This window comes from Scyliorhinus torazame, chromosome 5 (genome assembly GCF_047496885.1).
Source record: "Scyliorhinus torazame isolate Kashiwa2021f chromosome 5, sScyTor2.1, whole genome shotgun sequence".
Taxonomy (NCBI): domain Eukaryota; kingdom Metazoa; phylum Chordata; class Chondrichthyes; order Carcharhiniformes; family Scyliorhinidae; genus Scyliorhinus; species Scyliorhinus torazame.
This window is the reverse complement of record NC_092711.1, coordinates 96,000,777-96,023,125: the sequence shown is the minus strand read 5'-3', so window position 1 is coordinate 96,023,125 and position 22,349 is coordinate 96,000,777. Positions and strand designations below refer to the sequence as shown.

General features: G+C 45.6%; 1 protein-coding gene and 2 long non-coding RNA genes across 5 annotated transcripts in view; all 3 read left to right on the top strand.

Moving 5' to 3' along the window:
• LOC140419044 (uncharacterized) overlaps positions 1–3,246 on the top strand; it is a 37,116-nt gene extending 33,870 nt beyond the window's left edge. Inside the window, exon 3 of the long non-coding RNA XR_011945501.1 lies at positions 2,815–3,246. This is a non-coding gene — a long non-coding RNA (uncharacterized lncRNA). The remainder of the gene's footprint in view (positions 1–2,814) is intronic.
• Positions 3,247–5,965: 2,719 nt separating this feature from the next.
• Positions 5,966–6,700, top strand: LOC140419045 (uncharacterized). Its single transcript, XR_011945502.1, has 2 exons — positions 5,966–6,088; positions 6,229–6,700. It is a non-coding gene; the product is annotated as an uncharacterized lncRNA (long non-coding RNA).
• Positions 6,701–9,390: 2,690 nt separating this feature from the next.
• On the top strand, positions 9,391–21,928 carry LOC140419043 (uncharacterized). 3 transcript variants are annotated; one of them, XM_072502768.1, is made up of 3 exons: positions 9,391–9,586; positions 11,457–11,627; positions 12,565–21,928. In XM_072502768.1, the coding sequence occupies exon 3, from the start codon at positions 12,999–13,001 to the stop codon at positions 13,788–13,790; it is 792 nt and encodes a 263-aa protein (XP_072358869.1). In that variant the 5' UTR covers positions 9,391–9,586; positions 11,457–11,627; positions 12,565–12,998; the 3' UTR covers positions 13,791–21,928. The 3 variants fall into 3 exon arrangements, with proteins under 3 accessions (XP_072358869.1, XP_072358867.1, XP_072358870.1); XM_072502766.1 differs by lacking the exon at positions 11,457–11,627 and having other exon boundaries at positions 19,238–21,928; XM_072502769.1 differs by lacking the exons at positions 9,391–9,586; positions 11,457–11,627 and adding an exon at positions 9,614–10,063.
• Positions 21,929–22,349: the final 421 nt, after the last annotated feature.

Here is a 22,349-nt window from a genome sequence, read left to right as displayed (position 1 = left end):
CTCCCTCTGTGTACCCAAACAGGCACCGGAATGTAGCGTCTAGGGGTCTTTCACAGTAACTGTCACTGTTTTTTTAAAAAAATTCAATTTTTTTTTAATTCTCCTCCTTTTTCACATTTTCTCCCAAACTTACACCCACCAACAATAAACAATAATCAGTAACAAATATGTCAATCCCCATGTCAATAACAACGATCCCATCCTCCCACCAAACCCCAAACATTAGCCCGCATGTTCACACAAACAAATGACAAAAAGGAATTAGGGATCACCCATAGTCGCCATTAACACACACACACACCCTCCCCCCAACCCTCCCACCCACCCGCCCCAACTAATGTTCTATGTTATCTGCTTCTTGAAAGTGCATAATGAATAATGCCCATGAATTGTAGAACCCCTCCATCCTTTCCCTCACTTCAAACTTAACCTTCTCAAGAGTCAAGAATTTCAACAGGTCCCCCCGTCATGCCAGGGCACAGGGTGGAGAGGTTGCTCTCCAACCTATCAGGATCCGCCTTTGGGCGATCAACGAGGCGCAGGCTACAACATCTGCCTCCGCACGCGTTTCCAACCCTGGGTGGTCCGACACCCCGAATAGGGGCCAGTTTCACGTGGACCACTTTAGAAATTATCCTAAAAACCTCCTTCCAATAATCCTCTAGCTTTGGACAGGACCAAAACATACTGCCCCCCCCCCCTTCCCCCCTCGACCGCAACGTTCACACACATCTTCTACTCCTTCAAAGAATCGGCTCATCCTCGCCCTCGTGAGGTGTGCTCTGCATACCACCTTCAGCTGTACCAGCCCCAAACTTGCGCATGAGGTGGAGGCATTCACTCTCCGGAGCACCTCACATCAGAACCCCTCCTCCATATCCTCCCCCAACTCTTCCTCCCACTTTGCTTTGATCCCTTCCAGTGGTGCCTTCTCCTCTTCCAAAATAGCTCTGTAAACCGCCGACACTACCCCCTTCTCCAGTCCCCCTGTCATCGGCACCTCCTCCAGCAATGTGGAGACCTGCTCCACCGGGAAGCTCTGTATCTCCTTTCTGGCAAAATCCCGAACCTGCATGTATCTCAACATTTCCCTTTGCTCCAGCCCATACTTCGCTTCCAGCTCCTTCAAACTTGCAAATCAACCCCTAAGAAACAAATTTTTTTGTGTCTTAATCCCCTTCTCCTCCCATTTCCGAAAATTTCCATCCCACTTCCCTGGCTCAAATCTGTGGTTTCCCTGAATCAGCATTTCCCTTGACCCTGCCCCCAACCCGAAGTGTTGGCGAAACTGCCTCCAAATTCTCAATGAAGCTATTATTACAGGACTCCCTGAGTATTTCCCCGGGGCCATCGGGAGCGGCGCTAATGCTAGTGCTTTCAATCCCGACCCGCTGCACAAACTGTCCTCCATTCAGCCGTTCTGACCCACTGGGAATCAACCCCACTGACCCAGCTCCGCTCCTTCTCCACATTCGCCGCCCAGTAGTAATACATCAGGTTCGGAAGACCCAAACCCCCTGCCTGCTTTCCCCTGTAGCAGCACCTTTCTAACTCTGGCCACCTTCCCTCCGCATATGAACAAAGTAATCCTTCCCTCAATCTCTTTGAAAAAAGCTTTTGGCAGGAAAATCGGCAGGCATTGAAAAATAAACAGAAATCCCACAAGGGAAAACAACCTCTTAAGAAGCTCCCTGAGAATCTTTCATGTCTCGATTCGGCTGCCTTCATTCCTCTAAACTCCAATAAGTACAACCCAGCCGACTTAACCTCTCCCCATAAGAAAATCCCTCCATACGCGGGATCAACCTCGTGATCCTTCTCTGGAATGCCTTCAAAACCAATTGTCTTCCTTAGATAAGGGCACCAAAACTATTCAAAGTATACCAGGTGCAGTCTAACTAATGCCTGTATAGTTTTAGCTCGACTTCCCCATGTTTATATTCTATTCCCTTTGAAATAAATGTCAACATTCAATTTGTCTCCATATTACCTACAGAACTTGCTTTGTGTGGTTTCTGCACGAGGACCCCCAATTCCCCCGTTACTTTAGCTTTCTACAGTCTTTCTCCATCTAAATAATATTCCGTTATGTTCTTCCTCCTACCAAAGTGTCTAACCTCACATTTTCCTACATTATGTTTCACCTGCCAAGTTTTTACTCAGTAAGTTACGCTGTCTCTGTCCCTCTGTGGATATTCTGTAATCCTCACCACTTGCCTTTCTATTTTTGTATCTGCAGCCATGGCAATAGTACATTCACTTATTAAAAACAGTTTTGAAATTCATGTATATTAAATCTACTGGCCCCCCTCTCTCTCGCCTTCTCGTTATCACCTCAAAGAATTGCAATAAATTTGTCAGGCATGATTTACCCTTCACGAAGCCGGGCAGACCCAGCTTGATTACACTCTGTATGCTTAAATGCTCAGCTATTAATGTCCCTGGCCTATAGTTACCTGTTTTTGATTCCCTCCCTTTTGAATAAGGGTGTTACATTGGCAGTTTCCCAATCCTCTTGGGGTAAGGTGGGAGGAGCCTGGAGTGGAGTTTATACACCAGCACAGAACAGGCGGGCCGAATGGCCTGTTTCCCTGCTGTACACTTTCTGAAACTTTCGAATCCATTATCCGTAAATTCTCAGGGTAAAGGCTTGTGTCCACCTCAGCTCCGAGCTGGGAAACCGGACAGATCCCAAACTGGGAAATGGAAACCTTTAAAATCCAACACAAAACACATTTCTCTCACATCCAACCCGCGGTTCCATTGTCTCCGGAATTCCCCATTTTATTGACATTTATTGTACATTTTCTGCAGATCCAAATTCCGCGGGAACCGTCCGTCTCTGTCCTCCTGCCCTCGGCCGAAGACGTCTCCGCTCAGAGATTCGTCGCCCTCAGCTGCTTAGTGAGAGGTTTCTCCCCCCGAGAGATCTTCGTCAAGTGGACCGTCAATGACAAGCCGGTAAATCCCGGGAACTACAAGATCACCGAGGTGATGGCGGAGAACGGCAATAGCTCCTTCTTCATGTACAGCCTGTTATCCATTGCAGCGGAGGAGTGGGCCAGCGGCGCTTCTTACTCCTGTGTGGTGGGACATGAAGCCATCCCCTTGAAGATCATCAACAGAACGGTTGATAAATCCAGCGGTAAACCCAGTTTTGTGAACATTTCCCTCGCTCTGATGGACACCGTTAATTCATGTCAATGAGAATCTATTGGTTATATTTGCAACTAAAATAAAAATAATAAAGGCTTTTTCCTCCAATTGTGATTTAAATGCACAGCCACTTAATTAATGGAGCTTCCACTTTGCTGAGGTCAGATCTGTTCAATGTGACCCGGATTTCTACAGGTCTGGTCCCCAAGTCTCATACAACCAGTGCTCCCAGCTCAGATACACCCTGGGTTAGAGACAGAGCAAAACTCATTCATTCCAGGATTCAGCAAAATATCTTCATTGACTTTCCTCCCGCTGAGGAGAAATCGGATACTTTCCCATTTCAGACAAACAAACACATCATATTTAGATCTCGGTGTTCCTGCTTCTCCCATTGTCCATCCCATTAAAATTAATGTCAGCTTTAAGTTGCTGCATCACACCCACTGGGAACTGAATTGAGGGTCACACAGAAACATAGACCAATAATCCCTAGTCAAAGAGAGGGGAAAGGGAACTTGTTAATCCACTGTCTCCCCACTTCCCCAACAAAGAGAGGTGGGTGGGCATTATTTAATCCACTGTACCCACACTTTCCCAACAAAGAGAGCAAAGGGGCAATACTAACCCATTTTACCTCCACATTCCCGACCAAAAGAGGAGGAAGGTGATGAGTGAACTCTCTGTCTCTCCACCTCCAGCAGGGAGAACCCAAAGGCAATTTGCTGAGCTGACCAGAGAGAGGGAGATTATTAACTCAATATCTTCCCAGTCCCCAAGCAGGGAGTTTGGAAGTAAACGGTTCTCTCGACTAGGAACTCAGTTACTGACATTACAAGACGGCACTTAGCTTACTGGCTGAAGGGTTTAAAAGGCCATAATGATAAAGATGTCTGAAAGTATCTATTTGTGCAACATAATTGTTTTAGCACTCTTGTTCGTCTTATCAGTATGCTAAAACCGATTCCCCATAATCCAAATCCAGACTGGTGATTGAATTCTCCCTGGGTTTTCACTGTTCTCTCCTGAGGCACCTCCTTGTATTTTTGCATTCGGTCACCTGATGTCAGCTTGCATCTCACAGAAAACACATTTATAAGCAGAAAGTTCAACATATTCTACATAGGTATCAATAATACCCACAAATGGCAACGCTACAGGCAGCTGATACAAATACACAGACAGATTAAGACACAAACACTACACATACATGCACACAGACACCCACACGCTCACACGTAGACACAAACACACACATAGACACACATAGAAACACATGCATAAACATACACCCAGGCATAATGAACCACACATATTTTGACACAAAAACACACGCAAAAATTCACAAACATGCACCTAAACACAAGAAAGCACATGTTTATACACACAGACACACGTGCACATACACACACAAATCCACACACACAAGCGGGTACACAAATGTACACAGACACATACAACCACATGTCCACACAGATACACAAACATATGAAACAAGACAAGCAGATTGACTGAAGAATATGAAACACAAATGTAACCAATAACATATACATTAGCAGAATTTCACGATGACAGAAATATTTCCATTCAAACAGAGACAATAATCCACGTTAGCACACTAATCAGGTGGACACATATTAGCATACACTTACACTCATTAACACGAAAACACATGAATACACAGAGTCAGCAATACACATCAATAGATAGTTATAAACAACCATCAGCGCATAAATAGCACTGCTGCCTCACAGCGCCAGAAACCCGGGTTCAATTCCAGCCTTGGGGGATTGTCGCTGTGGAGTTTCCACATTGTCCCGTGTCCGTGTTTCCTCCGCGTGCTCCGGTTTCCTCCCACAGTCCAAAGATGTGCAGGTTAGGTGGATTGGCCATGCTATATTACCCCTTCGTGCCCACAACGTTAGGTGGGGTTACGAGGTTCTGGAGATAGGGCAGGGGCATGCGTCCAGGTAGACTGCTCTTTCGGAGGTTCGGTGCAGACTGAATGGGCCGAATGGCCTCGTTCGGAACAGTAGGGATTTTATGATAATGATTCTATGATGAAACACACGCATCAACAAACACACAAACGCACTTATCCAGACACAAACATTAAGACACTGACATGCATGTTGAACGTATAAAGACACATTAACACTTTCATTACTGGGCAGTGAAGTATAAACTTATATTAACACAGGCATTAATAGATAAACATAGACTTCAACACACAAACACACACAATAAAACACTCATACATACAGATTAACAGAAGATAAACAAAGTTCACAGACAGGCGCTGACACACAAATACACAGATCAATACTCATTGGCACATGAACACACACAATGACACTTACAAAGACATCGGGACACACAAATGACTAAAGCAAAACACGAATTTCGCATCTACACAAACACAAAAGATAAAGAACAAACACAAACATCAGGCAATGGCGGCACGGTGGCATAGTGGTTAGCACTGATGCCTCACGCATCCATAGACCTGGGGTTGATCCCGCTCCTGGGTCTCTGTCCCAGTGGAGTTTCCCCGTGACCCGTGGGTCTCACCCCACAACCCAAAGATGTGCAGGGTAGGTGGATTGGCCATGCTCACTTGCCCCTTACTTGGAAGAAAAAAGTTACAGAGATCGATTTCTGAGTGTCACAAACTCAACAGTAGATATGCAATGGAAATATATTAAAGAATGAATTAGCAGCGGGAGAAAATGAAGCGAGAATATTAAAAATATATCCTGGATTAATAAACAATCTGATTATATTTATTTGCTCTATCCTCGTAGATACCACAGACCACACCTGGACTGAAGACGATGAGGATGATAACGGGAACATCTGGACAAGCGCTTCCACATTCATCACCCTGTTCTTCCTGAGCATTTCCTACAGCGCTGCAGTCACTCTGGTGAAGGTGAGAAGATTCAATCCACTCACACTTCAAACTGACAGAAGCAGTTTCAAAAATCTCTAAATGTTTGATTGATTAAAAACTCTAACATCAATGTCCCAGATCATAAACATCTGCTTCGTCATTTTCTCTCTCTTTTACAGATCAAGTGATCGGTTGACTTTCGGACGCTGTAGATTTTCCTCAACTGTTTATTGTGATGTGCGTGTGACAGAAATACAATATCTCCTCTTGGTGACTCTCACAGTAAAATTCTCTCAGTTTATTATTCTGCATCTGTAACCGAGACAATCATGGACAGTATTTCTGCTTTTCAGTTTGAAATGTACGAGATAATTTTGGCTGTAATGTAATTGTAGCTAATAATTTCTCTCAATGTCATGTCTAAATAAGTAACTTATCTCGTACCTTATTTACAACAGTTGCCTTCCCTTTATGTTGAGCTCTTGTTCTCTCTTTCTGATGTCTGTTACAGTTGTACATACATTTGGCAGCTCAGAGGGCATGTGTTCTGTTCTCAGTGTGACCCTCAATCATTATGTTCCCTTTTGTTAATTCAAAATAAGCTTTTCTGTAATATTTTCTCTGAAATTGTAATAAATATTGAATGAAAAATGAAGAAAATAAGACTTTGCCGAACTCCTTTCTCTAAGGTCCTTCGGGAGCGCTCCATTTCCCCGATTATATAGTTTTCTCCCCTTTCCCAGACAGATATTTCTCACCAGTCCTGTCTGGGATGTTACTGAACTCATGGCCCCTCAGTGAAAGCGCCACTGCGCCACCAAGCGGCCCATCCGGGTAAAGCCAACTTCACCTTTGCCTTATTTTGGTAAACTCCAGAGGCAGAATGCCAGCTGAAGAATTCCACAGATTCACTGCCCTCTGATGGACGAAATGTCTCCTCATCTCTGTCCTAAATTTGAGATCCCTTGCTCTGAGATTATGCCCTTTGGTCTTAGACTCTCCCACAAGAGGAAACAAGATGATTTTTCAGGCGGTGTAACTGGTTAAAGCTCTTTCCACAGTCAGTTCACTGGAACACACTCACTCAGGTGTGTGTGTCTCGGGGCTTTTCCAGTCACACTGATGTTTCAAATCTCTTCCCACAGTCAGAACAGACAAGGACATTGACAGTTTGTGATATTTAGATCCTAATGAATTGAGTGACTGTCAGATCTCGATGTTATATTTGGTTTGAGTTTCCCAGCTGCCAATCCTCCCGTTCTAATGCCTGAAAAAGAAGTTTACAAAAATTATCATTTTAAGAATAGGATAGAAATTCAAAACAGATAATTTTAGTTTCTATAGAGCCTTCTTTCCTCTCTTGCTTTCCCCAAGCATGTGGTCCAGTCAAAATAAAAGACCAAAATCAGCTAGAAGCCCCAACAAAAGTGTTGGGAACCTTCCTAACTGAACCAGAATATTGTTCCCAGTGTCTGTGAAACACTCTGTCCGCTGAGGTGTCCACTGATTGTGGAAGGTGTCAAACATTCTGGTGGATAGTGCATGCTCCCTCTGCAGGGCCACTGGGAATAGACACGATCACAGAACAGCGGTCGGCAGCCAGAGTAACCACCCACCCGCCTCCATAATAATATTAATAATTATCTTTATTGTCACAAGTAGCCTTACATTAACACTGCAATGAAGTTACTGTGAAAGGTCCCTAGTCACCACACTCCGGCGCATATTTGGGTACATAGAGGGGGAATTCAGAATGTCCAATTCACCCAACAGCATGTCTTTCGGGACTTGTGGAAGGAAACCGGAGCACCCGGAGGAAACCCACAGGGAGAACTTGCAGACTCCACACAGACGGACAGCTTGGCATCGAACCTGGGACCTTGGAGTTGTGAAGCAACAGTGCTAACAGTGCAGGGGCTGTTTAGCACAGGGCTAAATCGCTGGCTTTGAAAGCAGACCAAGGCAGGCCAGCAGCGCGGTTCAATTCCTGTACCAGCCTCCCCGAACAGGTACTCGAATGTGGCGACTAGGGGCTTTTCACAGTAACTTCATTTGAAGCCTACTTGTGACAATAAGTGATTTTCATTTTAATTTCATTACCACTGTGCTACCGTGCCGCCCACACCACCCAGCTACAATGCACTGTTTTAATAAGACCCAAGAGTAGATTCAGGATGTCACGCTCAGCACAAGGATACTAGATATCATAGACTGTAAGATCCACAAACTTTGTCATGATGGCTGCAACTTAACAGGTTATTATGGACATTAAACTGTGGGTAATATTCGATTCTGTGACCAATATTTAATTAAACATGGTCCCGAATAAGGAAACTTTGCAGCCACCTGCGAAGTTTAAATGTCTCGTTGTGTCAGGATGAACCAGTATTTGAGGAGCATGAAATCTCTGGACTGTCGGTCTCCATGAGCCATATTGAACACCGGAGAATGAGCTCGAATTTGGACAGAGATAAGCGTGAGTGAGCATCGTAAACTGCTATTGTATCGGGTGTTCTGGGTCTCAGAGTTTTAACCTGCAGTTAATTGTCAGGGATGCAGTATAATAAACCCTGAACAAAGAAAATGTGTGTGTGAGTAGCACCGGAAGCACCAGGAACCAGCTGAAACAGCAGAGCTGAATGTTTTCCAGTGCAGCCACAGTACTGAACTTATTCCAGCTTCCAAGTTCACCTGAGAACCAACCTCCTGGCTTTTCATCTACAAGAAGCTTCAGAGACTCATGAGAATAATTTGTTTCTAAAAACGCTTCACTCCAACGAAAGGATTAGCTCAACAAGAAGACAACAGGCCTGCAGCGATATAAAGACTGCAGTCTACATTCCATTTTCATCATTACAGCTTCAACTTGATCTGTATCTAATTTCTGTTTATGTGTCAGTGAGTGTGAAAAAGACAGACTGAGATGTTCAAACATCCAGGGAAATTGTGTGACAATAAATAACCATCTTCGGTTTAAAAATCACCAGTGAGTCTGCTGCTGAAATGTATTTCAAATAAAGTAAAATCACTCTGAGGGTAAGAAAATATCACACAAACATCCCGATAATGAACTGGAAAGGATCATGAAATGTAATCAAACGCTGTATAACCGCCTTCAGGTAACTATACAGAGGCTGCAGCCTCTCACACTGAATGTATACGCGATCCACAGACACCTCCAGGCCACAAATATCAACTTCAGTTTGGGAGTGGGTGAAATTTTTTGGAACCGGTTTACCAAAGACGAACGCTGCGGGCGCTAGGACCCGGCTGGAGAACAGAAATCTTCAGGCCCCGCCTACTAACTGTTGCATCACCAATACGCCAGCGCACGCGCTCTGCTTCCCCAAGATGGCGGCTGTGAACCAGGGCCTGGTCCCGGGAGAGAGCTGACCGGCGGTGATGTGACCTGAGGATCACCGCACCTCAGGCAAGGGGCCAGGTTGGGAAGGCGGTGCCTTCAGGAATAACTGGGAAGGTGATGTTTGGTCAGTTGCTGCAGTCTGTGTAGTGAAGGTGCTGTCACAGTGGTGTGAGGTGAGGAAGGACAGGATTATCACCCAGCAATGATCAATTAAGGGGAATGTAAATCCAGCTCAGGCTGCTTTCAGATTGGAAAGGGAGCTAAGGTGTGTCCTCAGAGCTGGTGAATGTTGAGGCTTTGGCAGTTTCTCTATAAAGTCCCTCTCTTTACAGCACGGATAGAGGCCCTTTGGCCCATTCATAATAATCTTTATTATTGTCACAAGTAGGCTTACATTAACACTGCAATGAAGTTACTGTGAAAATCCCCCAGTCGCCACACTCCGGCGCCTGTTCAGGCACACAGAGGGAGAATTCAGAATGTCCAATTCACCTACTAAGCTCATCGTTCGGGACTTGTGGGAGGAAACCCATGCAGACACGGGGAGAATGTGCAGACTCCACACAGACAGAGAACCAAGCTCGGAATCGAACCTGGATCCCTGGTTCTGTGAAGCAGCAGTGCTAACCACTATGCTACCGTGCCGCCCAGTAAGTTTATTAGATTACTCGCTCTGGATGAATTGTGTCCCAGGATGCTGTGGGAGGCGAGTGAGAGATTGCAGAGACTCGGACCCAAAGTTTTAACCACAAATTAGGCCTGTTTTTGCTGGAATTTAGACATTTAAGGTGTGATCTAATTGATGTATTTAAGATATTAACAGGGAAAGACAGGGTAGATAAAGATCAACTATTTCCACTGTTTGGAGATTCTAAAATTAGGATCATTGTCTAAAAATTAGGGCTAGACCGTTCAGGAGAGATGTTCGGAAAAACATCTTCACACACAGGGTGGGAGAGGTTTGGAACTCTCTCCCACACACAGCAGGTGAAGCTGGATCAGTTGTTAAGTTTAAATCGGAGGTAGAGTTTTGTTAAGCAAAGATATTCAGGGATATGGAGTTAGGTCACAGATCAGCCATGATCTCACTAAATGGCAGGACAGATGCGAGGGGATGAATGGCCTACTCCTGTCCCTGTGTGTATTTCTGTGATTCTGAAATTCAGACAACGATACCATGATAGGGCGAAGAGTCCTGATTAGCACCTGAGTTAGTTCGAGCTACAAACCATCCCTTCAGATCCTTGCCCTTCATGGATTTCATGAAGGCCAAGGTAATAGTTGGATTATTGAAAGACTTGACGGAGTTGTTGGATACCATTTTTCGGGTCTCAGGATAACGCACAACGTAATTCACGCCGCACAGCCTTGCGTTGCCTTTGAACCTCATCGAAGTCTCGACGCTTCGTTTGTGTTGCTGCCGAAATTCCTGGAAGAAGTAAATCCTCACTCCTTCCTGCAGCCAGGTTCCACCTCATCGTTCCCTCTCCAGGACATTCTCTCAAGTTGTGGAAGCGAATGATTACAGGCCTGGGATGAAAACTATCCCTCTGCCTCAAAAACCGATGCTCCCTTTCTAATTTGGAACGCCCAGGCTTCACATCCAGCTCGAGAAAACGTGGCCGTCGATCCTCGAAGAACCTAACGGGAGTCTTACTCTCCACACTAAATGGACAGAAAATATCATAATTTATGGGCAGCACAGTGGTAGATCCAGGGTCCCAGATTCGATTCCCAGCTTGGGTCACTATCTGTGCGGAGTCTGCACATTCTCCCCGTGTCTGCGTGGGTTTCCGCCGGGTGCTCAAGTTTCCTCGCACAGTCCAAAGATGTGCAGGTTCGGTGGATTGGCCACGATAAATTGCCCTTCGTGCCCAAATAAAAGGTTAGGTGGGGCTACGGGGATGGGGTGGAGGTATGGGCTTGGGTGGGGTGCTGTTTCCAAGGCGCAGACTCGATGGGCTGAGTGGCCTCCTTCACTGTAAATTCTATGATGACCATCTGACAGACCAATGACTCAGATGTTCTTTTTCCGAACCTCAGTTCTCCAGGACCTCCGCCAGCCACTCGGCTGGTTTTCAAAGGATTGAATTCGACGGAAGCATCTTGCTGAATGTTCAGGATTCTCTCCTCCGGACCATCGAGCCTCTCCATGGCGTTTTGGAGCTGGGCCTCATGAGCTCACAGATATTGAGTCAGCACACTCCGCCTCTGGTCAATAACACGGATAATGTTGACAGTCATCATTTTTGCCGCCTCCCAGAGAGCCCCAGAGAGCGTGGGGTCGAGAGACCTCCTAGCGGTCGAGAGACCTCCTGAGGGTCAGGCCGCCATGTTGAAAAGGCGGCTCCATTCCCACTGAATCCACCTGTGCTGTTTTATCAATGCATTTCTTCACGTTTTCCAGCATAATCCTACCAATCCGAACCCTGAAATCTTCCAGGGACACGATAACAAATATGAATTCAAGGATTAGGTAGATGAGTGCCAGGCAATCAGGATAAGTGTCAGATTGTAGGTTAGTGGCACCAGAACCTGTGGAAAAGCAGCTACTCCCGCACCTGTATCGCATGCCTGACACCACCCCACTCCCAGTCAGAAATCTGATTGATGAGGATGTTGAGTGTTATGCGGAACTTGCAGGTAAATGGAGAGAAAGCTGAGATGAGAAGGGATTTCTTTACTCGACGATGTGGTGAAGATTTGGTATTCTCTATCCCCGAGGATTCTGGAGCTTCAGTCATCAAATATTTTCAAGACACAGACGGATCGGTTTCTAGATATTGAAGATGTCGAGGGATATGAGGGATAGTGTGGGAAAACGGTGCTGAGGTAGATTAGCCAATGGTCACATTGAATGGATCAGGCTCGATGGGCCGAATGGCCGACTGCAGCTCATATTTGTTATGATCTCCTGGACAGGAAGCTGTGCGCTTGGATTTGTCAATCAACCTGAATCAGCACCTTCAGGAGAATTAGGAGGGTCAATATGAGATACAGCAGAGTGAGAATGGAGGGAATGTGTGGGATGGACATTTACAGCTTTCGGGGAATAAGAGAGAGGAAAAAAAGTGACATAGAAACTAGAATTGTCTGTTCTGAGTTTCTATCCTGTACTGACAGTGATGAATTTTGGAAATTGTTTTTACAGGATATTAGACGAGGAGGAATTACAGACAGAAATCTCAAACGTTACGTCTCGATCTGACAGTCACTTCTTTCCTTAGAACCTGGATATCATTGGGCTTTGAATCTAGAAGGAGAAATGTTTCCCCGAACAGTCAGATAAATATTTCAACCATCAGTGTGACTGGAAAAGCACCGAGACCCACACAACACACACCCGGGTGAGAGTGTTCCAGTGAACTGACTGAGGAAACATCAGTGTGACTGGAAAAGCACCGAGACCCACACAACACACACCCGGGTGAGAGTGTTCCAGTGAACTGACTGAGGAAAGAGCTTTAACCAGTGACACAATCTGAAAAACATCACAATATTCAGAGCGGGGAGGGACCGTACTCGTGTTGTGGACGAGGCTTCAACTGATTGTCCTGCCTGGAAAGACGTCAGGAGACCCAAAACATGGAGAAACCGTGGAAATGTGGGGACTGTGGGAAGGGATTCAGAGCCCCATCTCTGCTGGAGCTTCATCGGCGCAGTCACACTGGGGAGAGGCCATTCACCTGCTCCAAGTGTGGGAAGGGATTCATTCAATTATCCACCCTGCAGACACACCAGCAACGTCACACTGGGGAGAAGCCATTCACCTGCTCTCAGTGTGGGAAGGGATTCAATGATTCATCCACCCTGCAGAGACATCAGCAAATTCACACTGGGGAGAGGCCATTCACCTGCTCTCAGTGTGGGAAGGGATTCACTCAGTTATCTCACCTGCAGACACACCAGCGAGTTCACACTGGGGAGAGGCCATTCACCTGCTCTCAGTGTAGGAAGGGATTCACTCAGTTATCTCACCTGCAGACACACCAGCGAGTTCACACTGGGGAGAGGCCATTCACCTGCTCTCAGTGTGGGAAAGGATTTGCACATTTATCCACCCTGCAGACACACCAGCGAGTTCACACTGGGGAGAAGCCATTCACCTGCTCTCAGTGTGGGAAGGGATTCACTCGCTTATCTCACCTGCAGACACACCAGCGAGTTCACACTGGGGAGAGGCCATTCACCTGCTCTCAGTGTGGGAAGGGATTCACTCAGTTATCTCACCTGCAGACACACCAGCGAGTTCACACTGGGGAGAGGCCATTCACCTGCTCTCAGTGTGGGAAAGGATTTACTCTATTATCCAACCTGCGGAGACACCAGCGAGTTCACACTGGGGAGAGGCCATCCACTTCTCAATGTGAGACGTGATTGCATGTTTCATTGGACTTGCTGTGACACCAACAATTTCATAATCGATTACAGGGCTTGGATTCTGCTGTTATTGTTTCTGCTCTACACCCAGGACTGCATTTTGTTAATTCTGACAGGTGGTCAGTGGGATGGTCGGAGGGTTTCTTTATGCTGGACTGGCCGGTCTCACCACCTTGCCTCCAGTGGGCTGATTCTCTTTGAGCCTGGTTGCTAAAACCTGGCTTCAAAATTGCACAAGGATCACAGAGTAAAAGGATGTTTGGAAGTTTGAAGATATTTAGTTTCCATTTCTGTTTCAAACTCCCCAAAGCATGCCACGTTGCCATGGAGATGGGCCCTGGTGGTTACATGGTTACTTTGTTTAAGTTATCTGGGTGTCCCTGACAGAAGGAAACTATCAGGTTATCAGCGTCAAGTTGCCTGAGATGGACTAGGAAACTGATTGGTACAGGGAATACCTAATATTTAAGGAATTATTACGCATTTATCAGGGGTCGGTTAGCTCAGTTGGCTGGACGGCTGGTTCGTGACGCAGAGCAAGGCCAACAGTGAGGATTCAACTCCCGTACTGGCTGAGTTTATTCATGAAGGCCCCGCCTTCTCAACCAGGCCCCTCACCTGAGGTGTGCTGACCCTCAGGTTAAATCACCTCCATCGGCTCTCTCTCTGTCAAAGGGAGAGCAGCCTATGGTCCTCTGGGACTTTTGCAACTTTTATTTCACATATACACAACAAATATAGATTCCTTTCAGGAACAAAAATCCAACAGGAAAAGTGATGCAACCGTGACTAACAAGAAAAGTTAAAGATTCCATGAGATCCATTAGAATTCAGCAAAGGAGGACCAAGAAACTGATGGGAGCAAACTGGCGAGAAACATAAAAACTGACTGGAAAAGCTTCTGCAGGAATGTGAAAAGGAAAAGATTAGCAAAGACCAATGTGGGTCCATTCCAGGCAGAGACAGGAGAGTTTAGAATGGGGAATGAGGAAATGCAGAGAAACTAAACAATGTGTGTCTGTCTTCACAGAGGAAGATACAGAAATTGTCCCCAAAACACCAGAGAACCAAGGGACTGGTGGAGATTAGTATTGGTAAAGAAGTCGTACTGGAGAAATGAATGGGGTTGAAAGTGAATAAAACTCCAAAAGCTGATGATCCACACCCCAGAGTGTTGAACGAGGTGGCTGTAGAGATCTCTATTCCTCATTCTAAATTCTGCTGACTCTATCTGGAACAGACAAACCTTTGTTTGAGCCAAACATTTCCTTTTTACGTAGCCACAGAAGCTTTAACAGTCAATCTTTATGTATTTTGCCAATTCACATTCTATTCTATTCTCCCTTTGTTTCTCAGTGTCTTGGTTGTGACGAATGTGATATAAAATAGTTACTTTAGAGTTACTAGTTAATGTAATGTAGAAATAAGCCACTTTGATTCTGGCAGTTAGAGACAAAGGGGTTTGAGACCGCATGGAAAAAGCAGGAAGAGGTGTGTCTATGAGAGTGATGCTGCATTGATAGGGGCCAGAGAAAGGGATTGGAAGTGAGCCAATCAGAATAGATCGAACAGGTCAGGAGGGACATAGGCTGACCTATGTCCGTCGAGTATGTGAAACTTGATACCATTTGAATTGATTTTGCAGAGATCCCTTTGTCCTTTAGTCAGTCGTTTTCTGGGATGTAAGAGGCTGGATGTCTTTTACGTTTCTGTAAGATGATTCAAGCTTGCAAGCTAAATAAATAACTTCTTTTTACGTGCGAATCCGTCTCAACTTTTATTGAGGCCAGACTGACAGAGAAAGAAATTTGGGGATCTACATTTGGTGCCGAAAACCGGGATTTCTCTGGGCGATCCTGATCCAACTGCAAAATCAGAATTAGACTGATTATGAACAGGAGGATGGGGAACAAAGGGCCCTCAATGTAGAACTGGAAAACGACCGCGCATTGATTGTTCCCCTCTTCTTATCGTCTGATTAGTCTGGTCACTCGCGGTTGGCACAGAAAGACCGCCTCGACGAAATCACAGGTCAGTCTGGGGATTAGCACTTTAATTGATGGGATTTCATATTGTTGTTTCGGCTTGGGTTAGGGTTTTGGGCTGATGGGACTTTAATAATGAAGGTTCAGTCTATTATATGGGTTCAGAGGCTGATGTGACTTCATTAATGAAGGTTCAGTCTATTATAAGGGTTCAGAGGCTGATGTGACTTAATTAATGAAGGTTCAGTCTATTATAAGGGTTCAGAGGCTGATGTGACTTAATTAATGAAGGTTCAGTCCAGTATAACTGTTTTTAAATCTGAAGATGGTTCAACTCTATGTGTGAGTGTTTTAAATATATAGTTGATTAAGCTAAAATTGTCTCCTTGGACTGTAAAGTTCCGAGGTCTAGTTGAGATTGTGAGGAATGCTGCATATTGGTTGAAGCAGAAGTCTCTCAAAGGGTTAACAGCAGCAGGCGGAGTTGAAAACAGACAGTGCTTCTCACTCAGGCTTTGAGATAACAGCAGCAGCCGTAGTGTAATCGGATACCTTTCCTTTGACTCAGTGAACACCAGCAAAGTTACGTTTTGAATTAATTAAAGGAAACCAGTGGGTTTCTCCACCTCTTTGATAAAAGTTATTATTTTCGAAAGCAATTGATTGAAATTGCCAGAATCTTAAATTTTACTTACTTGAAATAAGGTTTATCTCATTTTATCTGGAGATTAATAGAAACTTAAAGAAGATCATGGACACCATTTTAAAAAGTGTCAATCTGGAGATGATAGTTGATTTTGCTAATACTTATGATAGTTGATTTTGCTAATACTTATGTGTATGTAAAAGAAAAAAAACTTGTTAAAAGAAAAATTGTTAAGATAAAGAAATAATTAAGTTGTAAATGTTATACAAGTTTGTGTTAAGCAAATTGTAAATTTAGTTCTGAGTTGAGATCAGAGCTAAGCTTGCAAGTTGCAGTAATTCAATTTGAATTTTCAAACATTTTTAAGTTTTTAAAAAAAAGAGAGCAAATAGAGAAAAGAAGGATACAGATCTTGAATGCGTTGAATAGCACATTTCAAAGGCCCATAAATCTTTCTGTTATCTTAGACCTAAAACCTAGGAAGATTGACGAGCCAGAGGAATTTCTGGGGCGTTTTAATGAAATCTACCGGGGGCAGTCAGGCGATTTGCTGTATCAAAATGGTCAGAATTCCCCTCAATACTGTGCTATGTTAATGCATTGCCTACCACCTTCTGTGGTTACTGCTGTGAAATGTAATAACATGAATTGGACAGAGAACGACCCTTCCCAGATGGCAAGGGCAGTCAGATTTTACTGGAAGGAGGGTGTAGGCCAAGAAGGAGGCTCAGTTACAAAGGTTAAGACTGAGTATGTAATGAAAAAGGATGATCTGCGACCCCAACAAGCAGCAGAAATGGTAGTTTACCAGCAGGAGCTCCAATATAGTGACTTTGGGTGGGTGGATCAGCGAAGAGGAGGATGAGACAACAGTGCTATATTTCTATCACCCCCCAGTGGTGGACGTTAGACATTGAACAGTCACTGCATCACGTTACCCTGGCCTATGACAGAACTCGACGAAACAGGGAGTTGGAGGACAAATACCGGCCAATACTTGAGACCGAATGGCCAGTCAAGGTTACAGCCACAGTCACGGGAAAAGAAGGTACAGCCGATTTTGTTACAATATCACCACATTTATGGCCACACTCAGCTTCGGTAAGCCCTCATATTACACGTCAGGTCCATGACCAGTACCATGCCAGGGATATGGGGCGAATGGTCAGCATCTTACCGCAGCTCGTCAGAATAGGTATGAGATATACCTTTTGAACAATCCACGTCTGACATTTAAATACTGTACCACTATCAATCCAGCCTGTTTTCTTAGTGGTCCCCCTGTCCATGAAGACGCACCTGGCCACGACTGTTTAGCCTTGATTCAGGAAACTACCACAATAAGGGGCGATTTGAGTGACATTTCGTCAGAACAACCTGACATGATTATGTGTGGTCAAATATCCCACCGGGGTTTAGCTAATGACTTACTGCAGGCCCTCTGTCTGCCAGCGCAGATTTCCGTTATTAAATGCGCTGCCCACACGAATGGTACAACCCCAGTTGACGTTGGTAATGAACGAGCAGATTGTGCAGCGCGCACAGCCGCACAAATTCAGCAAGTGATGGTGCCTAAAATGTTAAGTCAGACTAAACGATCTACTATGAATGTGTCTGCTTCTGACAAGCCAATGCCAACCATCCAAGACGTCATAAGGTTACAGGAGGACGCTCCTGAGAGTGATAAACAAATGTGGAAACGGTTAGGTTGTACATATGATTCTGTTTCCTCTTTATGGACCACGCCTGCACATCAGACTTGTATGTCTGATGTACTGGCTTTATGGGTCATCGAATGTGTACACTTTGCAACTCATTGTGGGGCTCGAGGGACTAGTGATTTGTTGCTGGACACTTGGTGGCACCCTAAAATGCAGGGGTTGGCCCAAAGTATCAGTAATCGGTGTTTGATTTGTCAGCAATATAACACCGGAAAAGGTATCCCTTGTGGGAAGGGGCAAACCCCGTTGCCCAGTGGTCCCTTTGAGACGCTCCAAATGGATTACATTGAGTTGGAAAGGTGTCAATGTTACAAATATGTTTTGGTCATTGTGGATGTGTTCAGCAGATGGGTCGAGGCGTATCCGACTATCTATAGTAAAGCTGCTCCTGTGGTTAAAGTCTTGATGAGGGAAATCATTCCCCGGTACAGTATACCAGCTCAGTTAAGTTCTGATAATGGGCCTCATTTTATTGGACAAATTAACAAGGAGTTTTGCTCCCAGTTGGGCATACGCCAGCAGTTACACTGTGCTTACAGACCGCAGGCAGCCGGGGTGGTTGAGAGACACAATCAGACCCTCAAAACTAAATTGGCTAAATTAAGAGCAGACACGGGACTGACATGGCTTAAGTTGCTCCCCGTTGCCCTCTTCCAGCTGCGGGTTACACCTGCGGGACCAGCCCGGCGCTCTCCCGCCGAGATTCTTTATGGCAGGCCTCTTAGAACTCCTTGGAGCCTGCAGGTTCCCAGACGGGTTCAGTTTCATCAGATGACTGAAGAAATGACCACCTATGTTCTAGCCCTTACGCAAGTGCTCAAGGAACTCCATGGCCCAGTCCGTGCGGCTCACCAGCCATTGCCCCAGTACCTAGCTCACTTTCAGTCCAGCCCGGTAGTTATGTCATGGTCAAAAAATTGGACTAGGAAGGGGTCGGAGCCGCGATGGGACGGGCCCTTCCAAGTTCTCCTTACCACCCCCACAGCAGTTAAAGTGGAGGGGCGAAGTGCTTGGGTCCACCTACATCACTGTAAATTGAGTCCATCTCCACTACCGTAAAAGGTCGGATACTAACCTGCCTCCCTTCTCCAGTGCTATTTTACAGGTGTGGAGCATGATGGAGTGGCTACGCATCGTCTGTCTGATATTTGGCCTCACTTCACTTGGCGTGTTATTGGCGATGGACATGGAAAAGGGGAATATTATGTATCTGTGTAGCCCCAACCAATCTACAAGGATACATCACCTATGCAAAGGTGATGTTCTTCACTGCCCCCATATACGAGGACATGGTATCGACTCATGGAAGGTCATCAAAGTTAAGGAGAATGCGGGAGTCATGAAGCAGCTGCACCGGTCCCGGCGATGGGAAGGGAACATTATATGGACATTGCCTTGTTTTTGGAATACATGTAAATTTGATTTTGGATGTGTTAAAAGTGGTACAATAAAGGTAACATCAGGCTGTCAGAAGAGTGTAGGAAGAGACCATGAGAAAGAGAAAGGGACTAGAGAGAGGACGGGGCGTGTGAGAAGGGAAGTACAGCTAGAACGTAGGTTACCGGGAGATGCACTTAAGTTAATTAAAGGCCAAACTGAGGAAAACCCGGGTAGTATGAATCTCTTCTACCAGATTTACCACCGTCTGTATGGCCAGGGACGGGTTGTCTGCTACCCAAACCCCGCAGCGGTGTCTAGGTTATTTTCTGTTTCACCGCTTTGGGGCACTCCCCAAACGGTGGTTCATTGTCAGCGTTCCGAGCCATTGCCCGAGCACGTCACTCTTCCTTACGATCCGGATTCAGCACCACCGGCTATTTGCCTTCCCCTCCCTCGGGATAATTCCCATTCACAGTACGATAGGCTGCGACGGTGGAGGGCGTACATACCTAGCCACTTCACTCCCAATAGGGATTCCCGGTCGTACGAGAATTGCTTCAGCAGTGAAGGATATGGCTGTTTGCTGGTAGAGGTGGACACAAATATAACATGTCTGTTTCCCACCTGTACGGACAGGAGGTGCCATATCACCCAGGCGTCTGGCCAATGCGTTTGTTATAACACCACTTGCGTTCCATTGAACGCTGGCCTCCAGCTCCTTTGTGGCTGGGCGAATGTCTCTCATATCACTGTTGGGAATAGGGCTTTCCGCATTGCTGGGCGGCCCGAATGGGCATTTCAAAATTGGATAAACTGGGCTACTGGGAGGTCCTTACGCAACCGATATGCTGATTGTGATGCTAGTCTCCACACGGAACAAGGATACTACTTTTTATTTAATGGTACGGCGACCAACGTTTTGTCACCCCATTTCCCCGCCGAATTGCTATGGGGACTCTAGTCCCTACCACAGTCCCCTGCCCTTCGGCGTGGAACCTGCATAATCAGTTAGCACGCCGGGCAGTCTCTGCTGAATTTTGCGAGAACTGGAAAAAAACTCAGGTTCTTGCACCCAACCGGGGCCACTCAGCCGGGTGGGGCATTCTGAGCGAATTGACACTGGGAGGTGTGGGGGGTTCCTTGGCTGTTAGTGATCGGAATTATTTTATTTGCGGCCTTACCATCTTGGGAAATGAAACCTTGGGAGCCCTCGGGGCAATAACTAAGGAGTCTCAGCTACGGTTGTTTGCAATGCAGAACCGGTATGCTCTTGACTATCTTCTGGCCCGTGAGGGTGGGGTATGCGCCATAGTACAGGGCAAGTGTATCATGGGTGTTCAGGACTTGACCGCTAACATTACTAAATTTATGGATCGCATACGGGATCACTTGGACGGGATGCAGGATCCTGACTCTTGGGGTAACTGGGGATTTGGAGGATGGAAGGACTGGTTGATAAATATGGCCATGTATCTAGTGGTAGCTATCGGCTGCATCTTTGTGGGCCTGGCCATCCTTAAATGTGTGATGGGTAGAATGCGGGGTGCACTAGATCAGATCACCGCACCAATGACCGGAAAAAAAATTTAACTGTTAAAATCCATGAGGGTGAGGCAGATGAAGGGGGGCTAAGACAGGAATTGGAAATGCAGCGACGGATCTTTTTAGATGAGGAACCGTAGCTATGGATTGGATAGTTCGGTTATCATGGAATGATAAAAGGAGGGAATGACGAATGTGATATAAAATAGTTACTTTAGAGTTACTAGTTAATGTAATGTAGAAATAAGCCACTTTGATTCTGGCAGTTAGAGACAAAGGGGTTTGAGACCGCATGGAAAAAGCAGGAAGAGGTGTGTCTATGAGAGTGATGCTGCATTGATAGGGGCCAGAGAAAGGGATTGGAAGTGAGCCAATCAGAATAGATCGAACAGGTCAGGAGGGACATAGGCTGACCTATGTCCGTCGAGTATGTGAAACTTGATACCATTTGAATTGATTTTGCAGAGATCCCTTTGTCTTTTAGTCAGTCGTTTTCTGGGATGTAAGAGGCTGGATGTCTTTTACGTTTCTGTAAGATGATTCAAGCTTGCAAGCTAAATAAATAACTTCTTTTTACGTGCGAATCCGTCTCAACTTTTATTGAGGCCAGACTGACAGAGAAAGAAATTTGGGGATCTACAGTTGAAGAACTGAAGTAAATCCTCGGGAATGAATTATCACTTTGGACAGGTTCTGAGACAATTAAATTTTGACTTCCAGGACAGAGTAACTATAATCGTGGAGTGTGATTGTCGGTTATGTAAAAGGGGAAAGTTCTATTTTATAGTTTATGTGTAGGTTTCCAAGTTAAAGTAGCTTCTAGTTTGTTTGTTTGTTGTATTAAAAGTCATAAAACTTGAAGTCCCGTCGTGTGATCCTTTAATTTGTTGACTGGGGATTTGAATTTTTTATAAGAAGTTGCTGAACTTTATGGGGGTCCAGATCCACAAGTTTTGTCTTCCTATTTGACCCTCTGGCACCTTTCTGTCTCTATTGCTCATGTCACTGACAGCCAGTTGATGGAGCTGAGGGCTGAATTTAGCTGAGAATAATGGGACCTGTGCCACATTGGGAAACTGCCATGGGTGTCGCTAATAGAGACAGGAAGGTGCTGGAGGACCGGGTGGGAACTGCACCACCAACCAATCGGGGTTCAGGGGCAAGGGTGACCGGTGCTGATGGTGATGTTACCCCCAGGGTTCAGTGCCCCCTTGTCCAAAGCGGGGAGTCATGGGAACAGGGTACAGAGGAGCCGAAGGGAAACCATTTGGGACCAGAATAT

Excerpts from the sequence above, each read along its gene's own strand:
- LOC140419043 (XM_072502766.1), top strand. The coding sequence starts at position 19,260 with ATGATGGAGTGGCTACGCATCGTCTGTCTGATATTTGGCCTCACTTCA.